At 55.2% G+C, this 21,968-nt stretch overlaps 1 protein-coding gene across 9 annotated transcripts in view; it reads right to left on the minus strand.

Annotated features, from left to right (window-relative positions):
• Nucleotides 1-416: 416 nt before the first annotated feature.
• The window catches only part of ANK1 (ankyrin 1), a 208,795-nt gene continuing 187,243 nt past the window's right edge, over nt 417-21,968 (minus strand). The window contains exons 39-44 of one of the 9 annotated variants that reach the window (XM_036838538.1): nt 15,559-16,117; nt 12,341-12,599; nt 8,266-8,349; nt 7,166-7,306; nt 6,797-6,934; nt 417-846 (exon numbers count right to left, since the gene is read on the minus strand). In XM_036838538.1, coding sequence (XP_036694433.1) covers nt 6,833-6,934; nt 7,166-7,306; nt 8,266-8,349; nt 12,341-12,599; nt 15,559-16,117 — 1,145 coding nt within the window. In that variant the 3' untranslated portion in view covers nt 417-846; nt 6,797-6,832. Of the gene's footprint in view, nt 847-6,796; nt 6,935-7,165; nt 7,307-8,265; nt 8,350-8,945; nt 9,381-12,340; nt 12,600-15,558; nt 16,118-21,968 lie in introns of those variants that run through there. The other 8 variants (XM_036838537.1, XM_036838539.1, XM_036838543.1 and 5 more) reach the window with 8 other exon arrangements.

Genomic DNA, 21,968 nt, shown 5'->3' on the forward strand with positions numbered 1-21,968 from the left:
GATGGGCACTGGCTCCCTCGGAGCCCTACAGCTAAGCCTGGGGGTCCTCGCCTCAGAGTCTTAAGTCCCTAACACGAGGAACCCCGAATGCACTCTGAAGGTAATGATTTTCCATTGGAAGATGATTAAAACTGAAACTGGCAGAGAGAGCGACAACATAAAAAAAATTCCAGTTTATCCACAGGAGAGTCTATACAACTCTGGATGTCACAGTAAAATCTGTGTGTATACTGAGCAGAGGGGAGAGGGGTGTGTGTGTGTGTATGCATGTGTGTGTCCTGATGCCATGTAGAGCGTTCTGGAAGGTTCCGTCCACGGGGGAGTGGCAGGGCTGGTCACACATGGAGCGTGGAGGTGTGGGGAAGGCTGGCGGATGAGGGTAAGGGATTAAGGTGTGGAACTGATTTCATGTCTAGTTTTCTTTTTCCTTTCCAGGAAGCTCACATGGATTTCTTACAGATGAGGTTGAAAAAAAAGTACCCTGTAACAAGTCGAAATTGAAATGATTTTAAAAAATATCTCATCCCAGCCACAAAAGAGCCCTTGTTTGCTGTTGCGTTCGGTGCTCTCCTGCGCTTGTTTTACGTCCCCCCTCTCTCTCCCCCCTCTTGCTGTTTCCGTCCAGACTCCCGAAAGAGATCCACCGTCGCTAGAGGCAGGATAGAGGACTGTAGGTCATGCGTCTACAGTCGGTCGTTCATGCGAACAGGTGACTAAAGGACGTCCCTTACAGAGGTCATGCCGTAAGCCTCCAGGGACGTGTGCGCGGCTTCCGGGGCCTCGGTCCAGCTCTCGGGTGCGTGGCGGAGTGTGTGGAGTTCAAGGGTTGGGTGTCGAGGTGTGATCCTGAGGGACACACAGAGAGGAGTCACTTAGAATTTAGAAGCGCAACTCCCAGCCAAAACCCACTGTCCGGAGTTTTGTGCTGGCGGCTCGGGCAGGGGTGAGTCAGGAAAAGCAGCCTCCCCAAGCCAGGCAGGAGCTGAAAGGCGCTGAGCTCGGCCCGGACCTTCCTGAAACACCAGCCATCCTTATCGCACTGCCCGACGCAGAGGCTGCCACTAGCTCCATGCCCATCGATGAGCTCCCCGGGAGACCCTCCTGTGGGGTACTCTGTGCCCGCACGGTCACCTGGGGAGAGGTCCCCATGTACCCAGCACCTAGGAGAGGGGCCATGTGCTCGAGCCCAGAAAGGGCCAGGCTAGGTGGTGGCAGCACCCTGGCTTGTTTGGTTTGGTTCAGCCAACATGCATTGATGTCTCCTGTGTGCCAGCCTGGGGACCCGGGGACGGAGCAGACATGGCCTCGGGAGCTCATGGCCTCAAGGGACCTCAGCGCCTCTTCGGCTCTGGTCCACACCCCTTACTGTCGGGGCCTCGGGCTCCTCTCCCCATGCCCTTTGGATGGACAACCTCTCTTGGGGCAAAGAGATCTTTGAAAAACAGATGGCTTCTCCCCAGGGGACTATGTATGTTAGGCTGGAAGACAGCAGCTTTGCCAGAGTGAAGTTCAACTCTGCAGCCTGGGAATCACAGCGACACGGGGCTCCTGCCACCCCGTGGGGCCTGCTCTTCCAGCCTGGGGGGACAACTCCATCTCCAAGACCAGCCACCCAGGGTTCTGTCTGCAGGGACTTAACATTAAGAGGAGCTGACAGTCTCCTGGGTGGGGTGGGAAGTGACACAGAAAGGTGGAAGCTCACTTGAGGCACAGCTGTCCCCGGACAGGGAGCTTGTCGTGGCTGCTACAGGTGCCGGGGCTGGGGAGGAGGCTGGAGGTGATCAAGGGGAACTCAACCCTGAGTGGTTCCCCAGGGATGGAGGGTGGGGCTAAGCTCCTCCCCAGAGCGAAAGGCCGGGCCTTCTACTGCCATGGCCTGAGCGAGCTGTTGCCCTGGAGGGGACTCTCCCATCACTGCCAGCCAAGCCTCCTCCTCCAAGTCCAAACCCGCACGCCCGCCGCTGCCTGCCTTTGTCCTCGGCTCCCCCGTCAAGGACACCATCCGGTCTCCACTTGGCTGAGGTTCTGCCCACCACCCTTCAGACCTCTCCTCCACAAGGCCTTCCTGAAGACTTCAGCTTCCCCTTATCTGTCCTCTCCTGTTGCTGCCTTACATGCAGAGTAATCTCAGAGTGCAGTTAAGAGTATGAACTCTGAAGCCGGTCTGCCTGCGTTCATATCCTGTCTCTGCCAATTTCCTGCTGTGTGGCCTCGGTCAAATTACTTACACTCTCTGGGACTCAGTTTCCTCTGCTGTAAGACGAGGGCAGTAGCAGGATGTACCTCGTTTGATTGTTGTGATGTTGGAGAGCTAACGACCTAGGAAGCGCTCAGGACACTGAGCAGTATTGGATGCCGCCGTGCTTGGGCTCCAGAAATGCCCTGTCCTGTCTGTCCTCTCTCGTCTGCTTACTTCCCTGGCTAGAGTATAAACACTCTGAGGGCACGAGCAAAGCCCTTACCCTTTCTACCAGTCCCAGAGCGCCTACCCCAGCGCTAAATAAGCACGCCTCACATAGGAGATGTTATGAAAGCTTGAGCCTGGGGGAGACAGGCTACCATCTCCCTCCCACTCTTCTGCCCGGACACAGAGCAGAGGAGAAAGTTCAAGGCTGAGAGATCATTCTAGCGTAACCATTCTTCCTATCTCTGGGTGAGCTGAGGCTCCAGGAGGCGCAGGGACGGGCCCGGCGGGAGCATCGGGGCAGCAGCAGGGGTGGGAATAAAGTGCGTCTCTATTAGACTCTAATAGAGCCACAATCTCCAGCTGCGTCCAGTACTCTTGCCACCGCCCTGGGTGCCCCTGGACACGGTCTCACGCTATAAACACTTAGAAAATAGCCTCCTGCCGCTTCTAGTGGCTGTGCCGGTCGGGCTTTTTTCCTCGTGTCATCTCTCTGTGCTGTGCCACCTGCCCCCTCCCCCACCAGCGTCTGCGGCTCTCGCCTCTCTCCTCTCTCCTGCAGCCCCAGACTCTGATACACCTGCCGGGGCTGGCGAGTGAGGGTGGACTGTCGCTTAAAAGAGCAAAGTAAAACACGACCCCTGGCCTCCTTGCCTCCTCCTATTGAGATTACTAATAGACTAATTTTCAAGTTTACTAAAATACTCTATTTAGTCAGAGCCAACACAGGTCTTGCAACCACAGTGCCTAAATGGAAAGTGTCTCTTAAAAAGCAAAACAAGAAAACAACAAGAGCCGTCTCATGGCTGGTGCCACCCAGCGCCCGGCCGGGTGCCTCTAATCCAAGGACACAGGCTGCCTGCTGCCCGCTGTCCTCTGGCAGCGCTGACACCCTGGTTCTTGGACCTACGTACTTGGGCACAGAGCAAAACCCACCAGCTGCTACTGTCTGCTGCACACCATCAGGCTTGACTCCACAGCTATTTTCTAACTGCTTAAGTACAACCAGAAAGCACCCCTCACCCACACACGGGGCCTCCTGCAAAATCCTTTCCAAGGTTGGGCGTGACTGCAGGGGAATCGGAACAGGCGCCTAGGATTGGGGTGTTCGGCCCTTTGGGGCGTTCCAGGGCTTTGAACACTGTCGCCATCACTCATCTCTGCTCACCCTTTAGGTGTAAATCCTACAACTGTGCCACGGCACCTCCGGGAGGTTTGGGAAGGAAAACCAGAATTGGTCCTGATAACCCACTCTTCGATCTGCATCAAAATCACTCGAGCTTGCGGCCAAATCCTGAGTTCCAGAATTGTCATTCGGTAGGTGTGGGTCAGGGGCCAGGAGTCGGCATCCTAAGCAGACTCTCGGGTGACTGTGATGTGGATGGCACTTTGAGAACTGGTGGATTAGGACTTGACAATTCAGAAAGCCTCTCACGAACAGAAACCCATCGATCGCCGTACAAAGGGAATATCGGCGTTATTGCCACTTTACAGCTGGGGCGCCTGAGGCTTGGAGAGGTCAACTGACCCGCCCCGGGTCACGCTACACGTAAGACCTGCAACTGGTTGAGCGCCAGAATACACCGTTCTCCTTACTCCTCACAGCCAACCTCACAGTTACCCTGGTTATTTTCAAGCCTTTTTACACCAGTGTGACACACAGAGGGACTAATTTCATCCTCCCTCGAGGAGAGGGAAGCTTAGGGAGTGAAACAACATGTAAGGTAACCTGGAAACTGGAGGAGCCAGGCCTGGACCCTGGGCCCCAACCCACTTTCACTCTCTCTGAAACAGTCAATTCCCCTTGTTCACAGGAGGCATGTTCTCTCAGGTCGCCAGGAGCCCTGAATTAACCAATACTGGGACCACTGCTCCCGAGGAAAGTACAGTGCAGGGTTCCTGCCAGCCTCTGGTCACAACAGTTTTGTCAACCAATGAACACACAACCTTGTGTGTCTCTCTTTAAAGACAACATATTTCATGTACAATTGACCCTTGAACAATGTGGGTTTGAATTGCACGGGTCCACTTATACATTGGTTTTTCCCAATAAATACAGTATCTGCATTTTCATTTTACAGATCTTTAAATGAACTAAGTGTGGGGAAAAGTTTGTATTGGATTACAGATCACAACACGTAGAAATAAAAGAACTAGAGTTTGAGCCCAGGATTCTATCCAAGCTGTTTCAGCTTCCCACCCCGGGGGTGAGTCATTCATCAATTCCTTCACTTTTGAGGCAGAGAGAGCAGTGCTGGGATTTTCAACTGCCTAGGGGTTGGCGCCCCTAACCCCCGAGTTGTTCAAGGGTCAACTGTATACCGTTGCTTTAGTAACACTGAACTCATGTCCGACAGAGCTATAACTCGTGCCTGAACGAAGCTCCTCTCAACACGGACTTCCCACGCACGGCCCATCACAGCCCTGCTGCTCTTAGGAACACTAGACAGCAGGGCCATTTCAAACAGCGAAATCACCAACAAACAGCACAAAAATGCAAAAAAAAAACACCCCGTGACACTGAATAGACCGCAAAAAGGGCAATTGTTCAGAGTGTGAACTGAAACGGGGACAGAGAGAAGGGCTCCTTGTTTGACCTCAGCTGGGAACAGGCACGCAGGGCATTCGGTGCTTCACCACTGGGTGCGCGTCCCTGCAAGGCCACGGGCGGGAAGTGCTGGGGGTGCTGCGTTTGGGGTTGCAATAAACTGTAGCTAGTAGGCGAATTCGCACGTTTGCAGTCATTCGGAATCCGTCAACGCTGGGGACCGTGCATGCTTGCGAGTGGCAGGCAGTACGTACGGAGGACCAGAGAGCCCTCAGCGGTCTTTGTCTTGCTCGGAGGGTAGAGCATGGCAGGCCGTCCCCCGGGCTGTCCCTCCCGAACACTGGCTTCCGCACCGCTGTCCCCACTGCACGCTCCCCCGGCCTCTTCCTGGCGGAGGCCCCGGCCCTGTGCTGCAGCCCGGATGCCCTGCTCTGCGTCCCTGACACCCACGCCCGGTGGTCTGGAGCCACATTCCCTGGGGGGGGTTCAGCCACTTTGCAGATCACCTACAGAAACATTTTTTGCAAAATGTCTAGGCTCCTCCCTTCCCCTCGCCTGGCTTCTGGGCTGCCTCTCTCCTGTTCGGGAACGTCAGCAGAACCTGAGCCAAACAGAAGCTGGAATTTAAAGCTTCTGTCTCTGCCCTAAGAAGAATAAGGCCCAAGAGTGTACTTTTCACTCCACTCTCCGGATTTTCGAATTACTTGCACCTTTGGACTATTTCCAGGACTGATCACAGCTGATGTCCTAAACCAGCAGCCCGGCGGACCCCTGGCAGTGCGGGGGTTAACACTGTGACCTCCTTAAGCTGCTGAGAAGTCACGTCTAATTTTATCCTATAACTGGATCGGCCAGACCTTTTTCTTTTGCCCAAGTGCTGAGGGAAGCCCCGAGTCAGCACTTCTGGGGGCTCGGGAGGCGGCGGCCCTGCTTTTTGCCGAATGCGGAAGGGGAGGCTGCTGGCCGCGGGCCCAGAGCCAGGCCCTGGGGGTGTAGGTGACAACAACCCGGTGCCAGCGGGAGCTGGGGCCACGTGCTTCCTGCTTCCGGCCGACTCCCACCCCGACGCGCCCGGTACTGAGCTGGCCCGAGCTGGGCACAGCGAAGGGCCTCGGGGCAGCTCAGTACAGGACCCCTCAGGGAGGACGGAGGTCCGAGCTGGCCCCGAAGCCCCCAGCACTGCTCAGCCCGCTGGAGAGCCTTTGCCGCGTCTTCTCGGCCTCCCTCCCTCCCTCACTGCACATCACGCCCCTGCCCCCCAGCCATCAGTGCTCCCACAGCCTCCTGTTAACTTCGCCTCTTCCTAGAAAGCAAGGGCGCGACATGCTTCAGGAAATACCAAGGAGGATGGGAGCCTTGGGTTCAAGGTTCAAGGCACAGCTGGGCTCCAGGCCTCTCCCTGTTCAGCTCTTCCTGGCCACGTGCACGGAAACAGCACAGCCTAGCAGACCCCACTGCACCCTCCGGGGCCCCGCCCCTCCTCCTCCAGACCCCCTTGCTGGGCTTCCAGGATAACGTTCCTACTGAGATGTACCGAGTGCTTCGCACTCATGGAAGAACTTTTTCAAATCTGTATGTTTGCGCTTGCCGAGGAGCAGGTCAGCAGACGCTGCTGTTTTCTCTCGGAGGCAATGGAGCTCAGAGGCGCCGTTAGCAGGTGGGAGTCTGTGCTTGGAGCCCACAGCAGTGCCTGGTCCTCCCGTGTCATGCTGGGCAGCGGGGAGGGGCTGGGAGGGGAGGGAGTTCCAGGAGGAGGCGGGTAGGGGTGCGCAAGTCCACAGCCTCTCAGCGGGGCGTCGTGGGGGACCAGGCCATGCAGAGAAGATGGAGAACGACGGCATTACCTCCAAAGAGGCCATTCCACAGGGAGGGGCTCGAGATCACTGTTTCCCCCTTTTGAGGCTGGCCCGCTTCACTATCTGAGCCCCCTTCCTGCCCTCTATCAGGTCCGGCTGCAGGCTACTGTACCCTCTCAGCTCCACCTGGAGACAGCAGTGCAGACACAAGGCAGGACAGATCACACACAGAGATGGCAAGAGAACACAGGCGCCCCTACGGAGGTGGTGGGAACAGTGCCACCAGGGGCAGGAGGCTCGAGGGGGAGCAGAGAAGTGAGAGGTGAACCCCAAGGGGGCTGGTGCAGAGGGCAGCAGAAGTCACGGGCCGGCCCCTCGGAAGAGCGAGGGCCTGGGAGGCTGCAGCTCGGGCAGTACCTTGGTGTGAGTCATAAAGTAATCAATATCGGCCTCCATCTCACTAGGGTCCTCCAGGGGCCCCTCAGAAATCACCTCCTCGTGCTCCTGGGTGTCATCGGCTCCGGATGGGTCGATGTGGAGGACAACTTTGCGAATGACCTGCAGCAGAGAGGGAGGGGAGAAGGGGCTGGGGAAGCCGGCCAGACAGAGCTTGGAAAGAGCAGGTCGCGGAACGAGGCAGGGGGTCAGAAGCAGCCTTTGTCCCCAGGTGCCCTTCCCTGCGCGGCCAAGATCAGGGACGGCCTCTCACCCCCCATCGGGTGGGGAGTTCGCACTGGGCAGCCTCAGAGGGGCTGGAATTTGCGGGGGGTTCTTAGCGAGGCTCATGGATGATCAGGGTCTCACCAGCCCCCCCCCCCCCCACCGCTCCCCGACTTCTATCTCTAGCCCAGGGCGGTCCATCCTGCCTCCTGGTGTGCTGGAAGTTTACGCCCTCTGTCTTCCCCTTAGGACTGTGAGCCCCTGAAGGGCAGGGCGTTCCTGTCCCTTGGGTCCACCTGTTCCCTATTCACGCATCCAAATATTCCAAGGACGGTCTGCTCTGCACCTACTGCGTGCGAGCAGTGGGAGGTGAGAACGCAAACAAGCACGAAGCTCCCCGTGCAGGAGGGAAGACGGAGTCCTGCTCTGACCTAGCATGAGCCCCGGAGCAACACAGGTCTGCCTTCTGCCTACACCTAGCACCGTGCCCAGCACCTGTTAGGCACAATCACGTCTCCTGGTGTAAACCTACTGCCAACCCCATGCATTCCCACGTCCTTTTATCTCAGGGGGCCCACAGGGACCCCCGTACTGCTGTCGTACAGCTGTTTTCAGGGCCAGGCATCACAGGACTAGGTTTGGGGTGTTCCACGGGGCCCGGTCCTTCTGGAACCCAGTAGGAGGAGCTGAATTCAGGCTGAATCAGGCCAAGTGGCTGTAAGGAATGTCACGTCTGGACTGCGGCAGGTGTCTACCCCTCTGTTAGGGCAGCAGCCAGAAGCTGGGGGCGAGTCCACCGCCTTTTCAAGCTTCTAGCCCGCCTGCCTCTGCCCAGCTCCGGGGGACTCTGCACCCACCTTCTTGGTGACGACGTTGCCCTGCTCATCTGTGAAATGCTCCTCTGTCACCTGCTCCCCTGGAATATCCTGAAGCTCATCCCCCTGGAATTAGAGGAAGGGAGAAAACTCGAGATTGATAAGCGGGCATTTGGGAATAAGGACAGAGGATGAAGAAATAAAGTAGCGCCAGCAGTAGCCACAGTCCCACGAGTCCCCACCCTGGCAGGAAACTGCAACTCGGCCGCCAAACCGGGCTGTGCGTGACGGGCACCCCGGGGGGTCCTGGGCCCGAGGACCGGAGGGAGCCCTGGGCTCCCAGGAGCGCTGCCACAGCAGCGGGGGTGGGCAAAACAGGGGTGATTATGCGGGCTTTACGGAGAGGGAGGGAGGCCCCCGATTTCTACTCCAACGGCACTTGACAGGGAAGAACCCCCTGCCCCAGACGCCTTCGCCCCGAGGGTGACTTGCTGCCTCACTGAGCTGGCTGGGGACAGAAGCAGGAGGGGGCCGGCTTCCCAAGTCCCAGAGCTGAGCCTTCTCTGCCGTGTCGGGGAGTCGGGGGTGGGCCGGGCAGTGAGTGCCGCCCAGCTCTGGCCCCGCACGTTCCACCCGAGGCCCGCCTGGCCTTCTCTTCCAGCAGGCGTCCTACACATCCCAGCGCGGCGTCCGCAGCCCCGGCCTGCCCCCTCCTGGGTTACCTTCAGGAGGACCCGGCGCCGGACCACCCTGGTGGAGATGGTCTCGTCGTCGTCGCTCAGGCCCTCGTTCTCCCCCAGCTCCTTGTCCAGCTCCTGGTGGACGTGCTTCAGCACAAAGCACAGGGAGCCCCGGACGATGTGCATCACGTTCTGGCAGCTGACCAGGAAGAAGCCCAGCAGCACCAGGGTGACCAGGAGCTGGGTGATGAAGGCCCACATCCTCACCTCCTCACCAGTCTGGCCCTCCAGGGCCTGCGCAGCCAGGGGGCCACCAGGCAGGGGTCCAGCCTCTCATTCTCCTCTGGGACTCCGGAGGCCCCCTGGGACACCCTCCATTTTCTCCCCACGAGGGAGGCTGCGGGGCCCCTAGTGGAACTGCCGCCAGAGTGCCCTCCTGCTGAGAGCCCAGCTCTGCCCTCGGCCTGGGTGACGTCAGGCTCCAGTAATTTTAGCTCCCAAGCCAGCTGCCGGGCTGTCCGGCGGGGCTAGAAGGAAGCAGGCAGGTGTGCGTGTCCTGGGCGCTGGAGGCGCGTGTTAAAAGTCACCGGTTGCGACACCAGCCCTGAGAGCTTGCAGGGGCCGGTGGCCCTGTGACAGCTAGAGGCAGCTCTGTCCAGGAAAACTGCCCCATTCGGACTTGGGAAAGTAAGATGTCTGCAGAACGTGGCTACTTGTGTGTGTCCCTGGGCTGCTACTGCCATGATCAGAATGATATCCCGCTCGCTCATGGCATGGGGCCGGCTAACACCCTGGAGGGTGCAGGGTTTGTTTCAAAAATAGCCCCGGGTGAGTGACTTGCTCAGGCCCAGCCCTGGGAGTGCAGGCGTCCAGGGAGGGCCCTGGGAGCCCGTGCAACTCCATTAGCCCCTCTGGCCTCGGTCCCCGCTTACGCGGCACAGCAACCCCAAATGCAAGCGTGTCACTGGTGTGTCTATTTAAGGCCTGTCCTTAAAGGCTCTTCCCAGGCTGGGCTGTCAACACCAGGGCAGGAACCATGCGCATTAAACTCGCCTTTGCAGAGCTGAGTCCCTAATGCAGCCCAGCAGCTGCGGCTGAAAGGAATTCCCCTCTCGGGATCAGGCCGTTCCTCTCTGGGCTGCAGCCGGCGTGGCAGAAAGAGCCAGGATCTGGACCCGGCACACTGACCCTGCGGCTTCCCGCTGTGGGGCTCAGGGAAGCGGGGCGCCTTCTCTGGGCCTCGGTTTCCCCGGCGGTCAAACAGGGGCGGCGGGTTCAGGAGCTCTCCTCCCGTTCTGAGAGTGCCGGGAGGTCGCACGGTTTGTGAGCCCACCGCTAGGGGTGGTGACAGCAAACACCCCACGCAGCCCGCTGCCCAGGAGGGGCTCTGTGTGCGTTTCACACACTAACTCGGTTACGCCTGCAGCACCCCGCATCGCGTCTCTGATTTTCCCATCTCACACAAAGGAAACGGAGGCACAGAGAGCTTGATAACTTGCTATGTGAAAGAGTAAGGAAACGAGGGTCAGATTTCCAGCTCCGACTCCGGCACAATCCTACCTCATCTCCACAAGAGAGCACCTGGGACACAGAAGCCACACGTGCAAAGGGGCACGAGAGCCCTGGGTCTGAGCCCCGCCTAGGAGTTCAAGGTCAGATGCTGCCCACGGGGGCCGCAGAGAGGGACTGGCTGCCTTGCAGGTTCAGGCCCCCCGTTATACCCCACTCCCCGACCCTGTGTTTTTTGAGACTCACTGGAAATACTAGCAAATAGGCGCTTTGCAAACTGTCACCTTAAACAGGGCTCATCATCATCCCCTGGAGCCCCGGCAGATGATTAGGAAACAGCTCACCTACCCTCCCATCCGCCCTAGACAGGAAGGTGCCGGCTCACTGGGACTGGGGATCAGGAGGTCCCAGACTCCCTGGGCCTGACGTCGGCCTTCTGGGCCTCAGTTTCCTCATCTGTAAATGAGGCAGTTCGGCCAAATGACCTAGAGGGTTTCTCTCGTGGTCCCCCGGGGTGGTCCTGCTTCCTCTCCAGGCCTCCACTCACCAAAGCCAACTGCAGAGACGCTCCTTCCCCAGGACTCCGGGGGTGGGGCACAGGCCCGGAGGCGGGCCATCTGTGCTCTGGGACAAGCGCTCGACACTGGGAGCAGCAGCAGAGGGGCCCGCAGAACAGCCCCACGGCCAAGAACACACGGGGTGGCCTGGGGTTAAAAAATGGGTGCAGCTGCCCAGCCGTCGGTGGTGCGGACTCGGCAGGGACGCCTTCTAAATACTACCCTGTTTAATTCCTGGCAGCACTTGGCAGCCAGCAGCCCAGGTCATTGTGGAGCCCGCCTGGTCCTGGGGTCCTCAGAGGTGCCTTCGAGGCTCGGGCTCGGAAAGGAGCGAGGGGAGGGGAGGAGAGGGCAACGGAGGGGAGGGAGGATGAGGAACCAATGCTGACCGAAGAGAAGAAACCAGGGAGGCGAGGAGCACATTGTTACGCACGTGTTAAAACCACACGTGCACAGAGCAGCGACGCGAACTTTACAAAAACGCGCGAATTAAAAAGACACATTCAAAAAAAAAAGACACATTCGTAAGATGTCTGGGATTAACGTCAAGATAACGTGGGGGGACCCCTCGGGGGTGGGGGGCGATGAAACCAGGGGGGCCGCCAGCAGGCAGTGGCAGCGCCTGGGCGCTGGGTGTGCGCAAAGGTGACAGACTGTTCTGTCTGGTTTGGTATCTATTTGCAATTTTTCATAATAAAACTGTTTCCAAAACCACATTAAAATGATGTCTATGGGAACGGGGAGTGAAGATAAAAGCAAATAAATAAACTAAATAAGTAGGGAGGACTGAAGGGAGGCCGGGAGGGCGGATGGTGCAGGCAGCCGGAGCCTGTGCTGGGATTGCGCCCTCGGTCCCAGCCTGTTCCACCCGGGGAGCCCACCCGCACAGGCAAGGAGTCCCCAGTGAACCCTGGCGACAATCGTTTCTCTACCTCGTTTACACGAGGGAACCCGGGGCGGGGAGAGTGGCTGGTCCTCGGCCCTACAGACACGATGGGACCTGAATTAGCCTGGCCTCCAGGTCTCTGGTGCTAAGCCCTTCTTCCTAAACCACAACGGAAAAAGAAAGCAAACAAAACTATGGCTTTGGCGCCAGCCCTGCAAAGCCGACCTCTGACCCTGTGACGTTGGGCATCTGGAGGGCAGTGGAGGGGAGATGCCTGGAAGTCTCTGGAGCTCCATCAAGCTGAGCCCCTCCCCTCCCTCTCAGGGATCAAGGAGGCAGACATGTGGAAAGAGAAAAAGAGAAGCCACTGCCACAATTTTTAAAGCCGGAAAACATGCCCGGCTAGGGGCCTGAGCAAGTGAGCAGCTGCCCCAGGCCCGGCCCTCTGGCTGGAGCATTAGTGGCGGCTCCCCGGGGGCGCTCACCTTTACCTGGCGGGAGAAGGTGCTGACAGCCTCCTGCATCCACTCCCTGGGGCCCTGTGGTCTCCGGTCCCTGTCGGCCTCGGGCTGCTCCGTATGTGCGCGCTCCGGTGCAGAGCCCAGGACCTCCTCATGCTCCCAAGACCTGCTGATGGTCCTCTGGAAGGAGTGTGGGCCTTGCGGGGCCTCCTCCCCCCAGGAGCCTCGTGTGGCCTCTTGCAGATAGGAGACGATGGAGTCTTCTGCATCCCAGTCCTGCAGTCTGGGGCCCAGGAAGAGACCGAGGACACCAGTCACCCCCAGTCTCCGCTCTCAGAGACCCTCCCCCTCCAGAGCCCTGGCCCATCCAGGACGGATCCTGTACTGCCCACTGGAGGTCGGGAGAGCGTGAGCTATCGCACAGCGACTGCCCTGTCCAGAGGGGCCCGCGTGGGCCATCCTTGCTATCCCGGTGGAGAGGGCCACGGACACCAGTGGCGCCGGGCCCCGCCCTGTGAATGGACGGCTCCACGCTCTGGGCTCCCGAGGCACGTGGCTCACGGTCCGGTCATCGGGGTCCCCACACCCGTCATCCCACCCACCACCCTCCAGCCCCTCAGGTCACTCCCACCGCACGGTCCTCACGCCTGGGCTCAGCTGGCAAAATGATCACCCCTCCCCCTTGAAGCAGGCTCTTCCACGGCCTCCGGGACACATTTGCCTGCTTTTCCCTCCCTCTCTGGCCGTTCCTTCTCAGCATCCTTTGCGGGATCCTCCTAATTTCCCTGGCTTCTGACCCTGGAAGGCCCCAGACTCAGTTCTTCTCTGTCTACGCCCACGTTCTCCGCAAGCTCATTCAACCCGTGGCCTTAATCCCAGATGTGAGTCCCCAGCAACTCTTCCTTGAACTGCAGGTGTGCGTGTCCAACTGCCTCCTCGACGTCTGTCCTTGGGGTTTCTGATGGGCATCGCATGGGCAGCCCGGCCAAGTCCACACTTAGGGTCTTCTCCCCGGACCTGTTCCAGCCGTCCTCCCACTGCAGATGGCAACCTCGTCCCTCCAGGTGTCAGGTCAAGGACACGCGTGTTGTCTTGGACGTCCCTCTTTCTCTCACACTCTGCATCTTATTTGCCAGGAAACCTTTTTGGTTCAACTTTCAAAAACACACCCTGAACACGACCACTCCTGGCCACCAAACTGCCACCATCTTGGTCCACGTCACCATCGACTCTTGCTTCCAGCTCATCTTCCTGCCTCTACCCTTGGCTGTGGCCGTGGCCAGATCACCTCGCTCCTCTGCTCAAAACCCTCCAATGGTTCTCCATCCCACCCAGGAAATGCCAATCTTTCCAGGACCCCAAGGCCTGACATGTCCGGCCCCATCACTTCCCTGACCTCATCTCCCGTGATCACCCTGCTCTAGGCACAGGCACCTTCTCGCCGCCCCTCAAATGTGCGGGTCGCACTCTGCTCCGAGGCCTCTGCCCTGGCTGGGCCTTCTGCTGGCTCCGCTCAGGCGTTCACATCATTCATCACCTGAATTCCTTTATGTCTTTCCTGTGAGTCACTCTCAGGTGTCCCTGCCCGCCCCGTCTATGATTTCAACCACCCCCTTCCCTGCTTTATTCTTCTGTTTAGCACTTAGCATTAATTAGCATCTCTCTTTTAATTACTTTTAATTCCATTTACTTTATCTGCTTTTATTGTCAGTTTCCCCACTAGAACATAAACGTCTTGCAGGTAGAGACTATCTGCTTTGCTCAATGCCACACCCAGGCTCCGAGGCACTTCATGCAGGGGCCTGGCACACAGTAGGCATTCAATACACACTGTTGAGTGAGTGAATGAAATTCATCTGTCCCCACGGGAGGGCTGACCCAGGTCACAGAGCCATCCTGTAACGTTCCGAGGCCTGGCCCCCAGGCCTCTGGTCCCTGTCTAGGGACCCTGCTGTCACAGTGGTGCAGTGGGCGGCACACAGGGGCATCCAATCAGTGCTTGTTGAGTGAACGGCACTCGCCAGTGGTTGGAAGGTCGGATTTCACTTTGAATCCTCACAGCTCAGTGTGCCCAATTTTCCCGACGCGTCGAAGGATTCGTTTGGGACACTGAATGAATCCTTGCTGTCTTGTCTCCTAAGCGACTTTGCTTTCCCTCCTGCTGGGGGATGCGGGCCACACTGCGTGGAGCCTGGGGAAGGGCCGTCTGCCCGGGCTTCTGGGAGGAGGATGCGGGTGGGAAGAGGAAATGAGAATAGATTTCCCACGGCCTGGCCGGATCTGAGCTCCCTGGGTGGCCACAGCCTTCTGGGAGCACAGGAACTATCTCCTTGCTTTAGGGAAATTCAGGCAGCAAAGCAACACGGAGGAAAGGGCCTTTGCCACTCCCTTCCTGTGCCAGCCCCAGAGGCCAAGGCCATACCTGTCACTGTCTGTCTCTCTCGCTCCACGCCCCCCCTCTGCAGTCAGCCCAGCGCTGGAGTGTGGCCCACGTCCACTGCATGCACGTGGCCTGGGGACTCTGTGTCCCAGAGGGGCATCAGGCCATCTGCCTGCACTGCCAACGGGCATCCTGCTGCTGGACCTGTCATCACAGGCCTTCTCATCGCAGGAAGTGTGGTAAGGCGCTACCCAGGAGAATAACCATCTTCAACAGCTGAAGCTCCGTCCTGCCCCTGATAAGCCTGCCGGCCTCACTCCTTCAAAAGGGTGTAAGTAGAAAGGGCAGCCTTATCAGCTCTGTCACACGCAGGCTGTGTGACTGCACACATAGTTTCCCTGGGCCCTGGTGCTTCTAGGTTTCCAAATATGGTTTGATTTCAGCAATCAACACACAACAGCGACGGGGGCCCAGAGCACCCAGCTCAGCTGTACTTCAGGGACGTGGCTTCTTCCAGCCTTACAATCTCTCTCCCAAGGATGCTCTCCCCTCTCCCAACACCCTCAGCCTCTCTCCTGCTGGTTGAAAGATGGGGTTGGCGAGGTGGGGGGCGGGGTGTGGGTCTCGGGGAGGGACTGGCCTTTGCAGACAGCTCCACTCTCACAAGACAGAGGCCTGAGCACGGGCTGGGTGGCTTCAGAGGCGAGCTGGCGCCTTACTGAATTTATTTGCTCCAGTGTGTTTAGAACACAGGGTCGGGGGACAGCGGCGTCCGAGTTCCCTCTGGACTCGCTGCCAGGCACAGTATCCCCCGGAAGCCCAGGACGGTGAAAAGCATCCCGCACGGCGGCCCAGCCCTTACCTGTCCTGGCTGGAGTCCATCACCCGACTCACGGTGTGGGATTCTGTGATGTGGGCTTGTACCCTCTGCTGGCCTGAAACAAGAGACACTTCATTCCCTGAGCCCTGCCCTGCACCTGTCGAGTCCTCCTGCCTCTCATGACCTGGCAGCTTCTCTTCTGACCTCTGACCTTCCTCCTGGTCAAGCAAATCGATAAGGCCATTTGTGGCATCTGAATCCACTGTGTCGTCCTCCACGAGGTCCAGAGAGCCCAGCGTGGGGCCCTGGGGTCCCTCGGAGAGCGCCCCCTCCAGCTTCCACTCGTGGCCAGTGGCGTCCGAGTCCTCGGCCTTGCTGCACTCCAGAGAGGAGTCCTCAGCAGTGACCAACGAGGGCGTGAGGCCCGCGGACCACACCTGCATGTCAGACATCTCCAGCATGGCGTCATGCTCCGTGCCCGCCAAGGGGATGGCGTCTAGGACGGCCACCTCGTTCCAGTACTGGTCTGCGCGCAGCGGAGAGGGGAGCGCATAGTGCAGGGAGGCGGGGGACAGCAGCTCGTCCTGCAGCGAGGAGTAACCTGGATGGGCAGACAGAGGGCGACATGCTCCAGCTGCGACCTTCCATCACTCGCGCTCACGTGCAGGTCACGCGCGCACAGGCACGGCCACTGACGCGCATGCGCATTCCGGCGGTGCGGGCCTTCCCAAGCCTTGTGGCTTCTGCCCAGGCACCCGGGCAAGAGAACAAGGCTCTGGGGGCTGAGGAAGAGGGGGTAGCCAGGGGTGAGGGCGGGGAGGGGGCTCCTTTGCTGGACGCAAAGAGAAGAGGTTGGAATGCTTTCTCTTCCAGTCCAGAGCGGGGATCAAGACGTCTTGATCCAGAGGCTGGAGCTCGAGCCGTCCGCAGTCAGGTGAAAGCGCCACTGCTCAGCGGCCGCGCGGAAGGCAGGGCTGCTCTCGCTTTGCACCAGCGTCCCTTGGGCACAGCCCCTGGGGGCTCTGTTAGGAATGCACCTCCAAGGGAGGGGGCAGCCCCGGAGCCAGGGTCGGTGACCGAGCCCTGGGGGGGGGGGCTGGCGAGCACACCGAGCACCCACAGACCTCGGCGCGGTGGTCCAACGGGAAACCGCTAGGTTTGGGATGAAGTCACTTATCCGCAAGCGGGGTATGGGTTCCAGGAACCGTGAATGAGCCAAAGTGGCACAAGGGAGGGTCCTCAGGGCTCACAGCAGGAGGCCAGGTCAGAGGGCGCACGAGGTCCCAGGCATAATGCTGTTTCCTCAGAACTCTGCCTGCCGATCCCGCCAGGTCAGCTGTGACCCGGGGGAAGGGAGCCAGTGGGCCCAGGCCCCTACCGCGCAGCCGTGTGGTCAGCAAAGCCTGTTCCCAAGCCTGCTCCCTGGGGACGGGCTCGGACACAAAGTCCCTGATAGTCTCCTGGTTGGGTCTGGCGTGCAGACCAGGATGCTGAGGGGGCAGCAGGTTTAAGTGTGGGATCAGTGTGCGTGCTATGGACGGGGTTCCCTTGGGTGGTGCCTCTGCTCTCCTCCAGCTTGGGGGGGGGGGCGGTCCCTGCAGCAGGGGAAGAGGGCCTCTGCCTCCCCTTCGGAGCAGGTGCCAGTCTGAGGGGGGCCTAGAAGGCAAGATTCTCCACTTGGCCCAGCCTGTCTGGGGACCCGGGAGCAGGTGTGTGCCCACAACCTCTGAAGATCCAGCAGAGCCGAAGGGGACCCTGGGCATGGGTAGGGCTGCCCCTGCAGGGTCTCTAGGGACCTTCCTGCCACGTCCCAAGAGGCCCCTAACCCAGTGTCCGCAATCTTCATCCTGCCATTCAGCCCTCACTGCTCCCCACCCCTGTGTCCGGCTTAACCTCTCTCCTGGCTAGACGGGCCCTCCTCACTCCCAGCTGGGCCTCAGCTCCTGTCCTCCAGCTTCTCTGCTTCTGACAGAACTCAGCTGTCCTCCTTCGCTCACTTCTTCAACCAGAAAATATTAACTGAGGTCTGCTTCCATGCCAGGTACCATACATGCTAAAGGGTTGGGGATTATAAACACACGCAGACACACACACACACACAGACATACACACACACACACGACAGTTTCTCTTTGTCCTCTTTCTTTCACGATGTTTTCCCAACGACTCCAGCTCACCTTGGACTCCCCCATCTTTGAGCCCGTCCTGGTTCGCATGACTCTCAACTCCAAGAACAGGGAACCTGTCTATGCTGTCCCAGTGCAGAGCTTTCAGATGTGACGGGGACACAGGAGCCAGAACCGATGACCTAGCCCATATGCAGTGAAACCGAAATTGCTAACGATTACAGGTGTTCAAGGTGCCGGCAACCAGGCCACGTGCTTGACATTCATTCTCCCTTGTAATCCTTCCGGAGAGTTTTCCTCCTGACTGATCTCTACAAGTCTACGTGGTTCCAGATTCCAAACTTAGGAGAACGAGAAACAGACCATGGTGGGGGGGGAGGGGGGGTTGGCTGGGGGTAGGGCTGTGCAGTGACAGGGACAAAGGGACCCCTCCAGCTCTGGCCAAACTAGGAGGGACAAAGAGGAGGAGGGTGGTGGGGGAAATGGGTGGGTCAGATCTTCCCACGACAGTAACACCAAGTCACTGCACGTGAAACTGTGACCTAACTCGGAAACCAGGGCAAAGGCCTTCCAACCCTCTACAGAAATCTCTCCAGATATCTGCGAGCAGAACATTTAATAATCACATAATTTTTTTTCTTCTTGAAAGCATTATTCTATTATTACCATTACTAATTGAGCTCTCTTTCATATGACGTATATCCAACATGTTATTTTTAATTGTCACGACAACATTGTTCCTGCTTTATAGATTAGGAAACTAGAGATTTAGCAACTTGCTTAAGGAACACAGTGAGAGTGGTCCTTTCACTAGATTTTGCCATTAATATATTTTAAAGATAGCTTCATGGAGGTATAGTTGGCATACAATAAATCCACATATTTAAAGTAGATAATCTGATCATTTCTGATACAAGGAAACACCCATGAAACCATCACCACAGTGAAGAGAGGGCCATTCATCATCCCTGAAAGGTTTCCTCAGGATTCTTTGTAATCCTTCATTCTGACACCCCACTCCCAGGTAACCACTAATCTGCTTTCTGTCACCATACATTAGTTGCATTTGCCAGAATTTTATATAAATGGAACTATACAGTGTGGAATCATTTTTGTCTGTTTTTTTTTTTTGACTCAGCCTAATTTCATCCATGTTGTTGCATATATTGATAATTCATCCATTGTTATTGCTGAATGTCTAGATCACACTGTAGGTATATGTTTAACTTTTTAAGAAACAACCAAAGTTTTTTCCAAAGTGATTGTCCCATTTACATCCCCACGAGCAGCGCATGGGCTCCCAGTTCCTCCACATCCTCCTCAACACTTGGTATGTTTTTCGTTTTTTTTGTTTTTTATTCTAGCTCTTCTTATAGATGTGTAGCGTTATCTACTTATAGTTTTAATTTGTATTTCTCTGATGACTAATGATGCTGAGCATCTTTTTGTGTGCTTATTTGCTATTTGTCTATCTTCTGGGTTAAGTTCAAATCTTTTGCTCACTCTAAAACTTGGGTTGTTTTCTTATTATTGAGTTTTGAGAGCTCTTTATGTATTGTGGATACAAGTCCTATATCAGATGACTATTTGCCAATACTTTCTCCCTATCAGTAGCTTGTTCTTTTTTTTCTTCATTTTTTTAAACAGTGCATTTTAAAGTGTAGAAGTTTTAAATTTTGATGAAGTCCAAATTATCCATTTGTTCTTTTATGGGTTGTACTTTTGGTGTTGCACCTAAGAAATATTTGCCTTATCCAAGATCTCTAAGGTTTTCTCTTATGTTTAACCAAGAATTTTTATAGTCACAGGTTTTACATTTAATCTATGATCCATTCTGAGGTAATTTTTCTATGTGATGTAAGGTGTGAATCCCAGTTCATTTCTGCATATGAATATCCAAGTGTTCCAGCACCCATGCTGTAAAGATTATCCACTGAATTGCCTTTGAACCTTTGCTGAAGATGAGTTGTTCCTATATGTGTGGTTTTATTATTTCTGGATTCTATTGTGTTCCACTGACCTATCTGTCTTTATGGCAATACCACACCGTATTGATCACTGTAGCTTTGTAATAAATTTTGAAGTCAGTGTAAGTCCTCCAACTTTGTTCTTTTTCAAAGCTGTTTTGGATGTTCTAGGTCTTTTCCATATGAATTTTAGAACTACTTTGTCACTTTCCACAGGAAAGCCTACTGGGATTTTGACTGGGGTTGCATCAAATATATAGATTGTTTCAGGGAGAACTGACAAAGTATCGAGTCTTCTGACCCATGAACAGGGGTGTATCTCTACATTTATTTAGGTCTTTTAAAATTCCTCTGGGCAACGTTTTGTAGTTTTCAATGTGTGTCTTTCACATCTTTTATCAGATTCAGCTCCAAGTGTTTCAGTTTTTTTCAATGCTATCATAAAGGGTATTCTTTTTTCAATTTCAATTTCCACTTGTTCATTCCTAGTATATAGAGTTCAATTGATTTTTTTTATGTACTGAAATTGTATCCTGCAACCTTACCAAACTCATTTGTTAGATTCCATTGGATTTTTGTCTATATCATGTTGTCTGTGAACAAAGACAGTTTACTTCTTCCTCTCCAATCTGGCTGCCTTTTATTTCTCTTACTTGCCTTATTGTACCGGCAGCACCTTTAGGACAAGGTTGAACAGAAGCCGGGGGAGCAGACATCACTGGCTTGTTACTGCACTTAGAGGGAAAGCACTCAGTCTTTCACCATTAAGTGTAATGCTAGCTTCAGGTCTTTTCTCCAATTTGGGGGACAGCAATTTGCCCTAAGTCCTCACTTCTCTTACAGACCCTGGAAGAGTTACTGATTTTCCAAACCGTGTAGCTTTTTACTTGTTGTTACCGTGGAGTGGTGACAGCCAAGCTCCTTACATGCAGAACCAGATGCTGATTTATTTTAGAATATTCAACCATTTTGCATTCCTTGGATAAACCCCACTTGGTCATGATGCACTATCCTTTTATATAGTGTTGGATTTGATTTGCTAAAATTTAGTTTAGATTTTTTTGCATAAATGTTCATGAAGGATATTGGTCTGTAGTTTTCCTGTAATGGCTTTCTTTTTTTTGACCAAAAATGTAATGCTGGCCTCATAGAATGAGTTGGGAAGCATTATGTCCTTTACAATTTTCTTAATGAGTTATTTCTTCCTTAAATGTCTGGTAGCATTCACCACTTAAGTCCTCTAGGCTTGGAGTTTTCTTGGTGGGAATATTGGTTTTTTAAAAAATTTATTTTATTGAAGTATAGTTGATTTACAATGTAGTGTTAATTTCTACTGTACAGCAAAGCGATTCAGTTATACATAAATATACATTCTTTTTCATAGTTTTTTTCTATCATGGTTTATCACAGGATATTGAATATAGTTCCCTGTGCTATACAGTAGGACCTTGTTGTTTATCCATTCTATACATAATAGTTTGCATCTACTAATCCCAGCCTCCCATCCACCCTTCCCCCACCCTCCCTCCCCCTTGGCAACCACAAGTTTGTTCTCTATGTCTGTGAATCTGTTTGTTTCATAGATACGTTCATTTGTGTCATATTTTAGATTCCACATATAAGTCATATCATATGGTATTTGTCTTTCTCTTTCTTTTTTAATAAATTTATTTAGTTATTTATTTATTGGCTGCATTGGGTCTTCGTTGCTGTGCGCGGGCTTTCTCTAGTTGCGGTCAGTGGGGGCTACTCTCCGTTGCCGTACGCGGGCTTCTCATTGCAGTGGCTTCTCTTGTTGCAGAGCACGGGCTCTAGGCGCCTGGGCTTCAGTAGTTGTGGTGCGCGGACTCAGTAGTTGTGGCTCGCGGGCTCTAGAGCGCAGTCTCAGTAGTTGTGGTGCATGGGCTTCGTTGCTCCACGGCATGTGGGATCTTCCCGGACCAGGGCTCGAACCCGTGTCCCCTGCATTGGCAGGTGGATTCTTAACCAATGTGCCACCAAGGAAGCCCCCTGTCTTTCTCTTTCTGACTTACTTCACTTAGTATGATAATCTCTAGGTCCATCCATGTTGCTGCAAATGGCATTATTTCATTTTTTTATGGCTGAGTAATATTCTATTGTATATATGTACCACATCTTCCTTATCCATTCATCTGTCAATGCACACTTAGGTTGCTTCCATGTCTTGGCTATTGTGAATAGTGCTGCAATGAACATTGGGGTGCATGTATCTTTTCGAATTATAGTTTTCTTCAGATATATGCCCAGGAGTGGGGTTGCAGGATCATATGGCAACTCTGTTTTTAGTTTTTTGAGGAACCTCCATACTGTTTTCCATAGTGGCTGCATCAATTTACAT

The sequence above is a fragment of the Balaenoptera musculus genome, chromosome 21 (assembly GCF_009873245.2).
Source record: "Balaenoptera musculus isolate JJ_BM4_2016_0621 chromosome 21, mBalMus1.pri.v3, whole genome shotgun sequence".
NCBI lineage: Eukaryota > Metazoa > Chordata > Mammalia > Artiodactyla > Balaenopteridae > Balaenoptera > Balaenoptera musculus.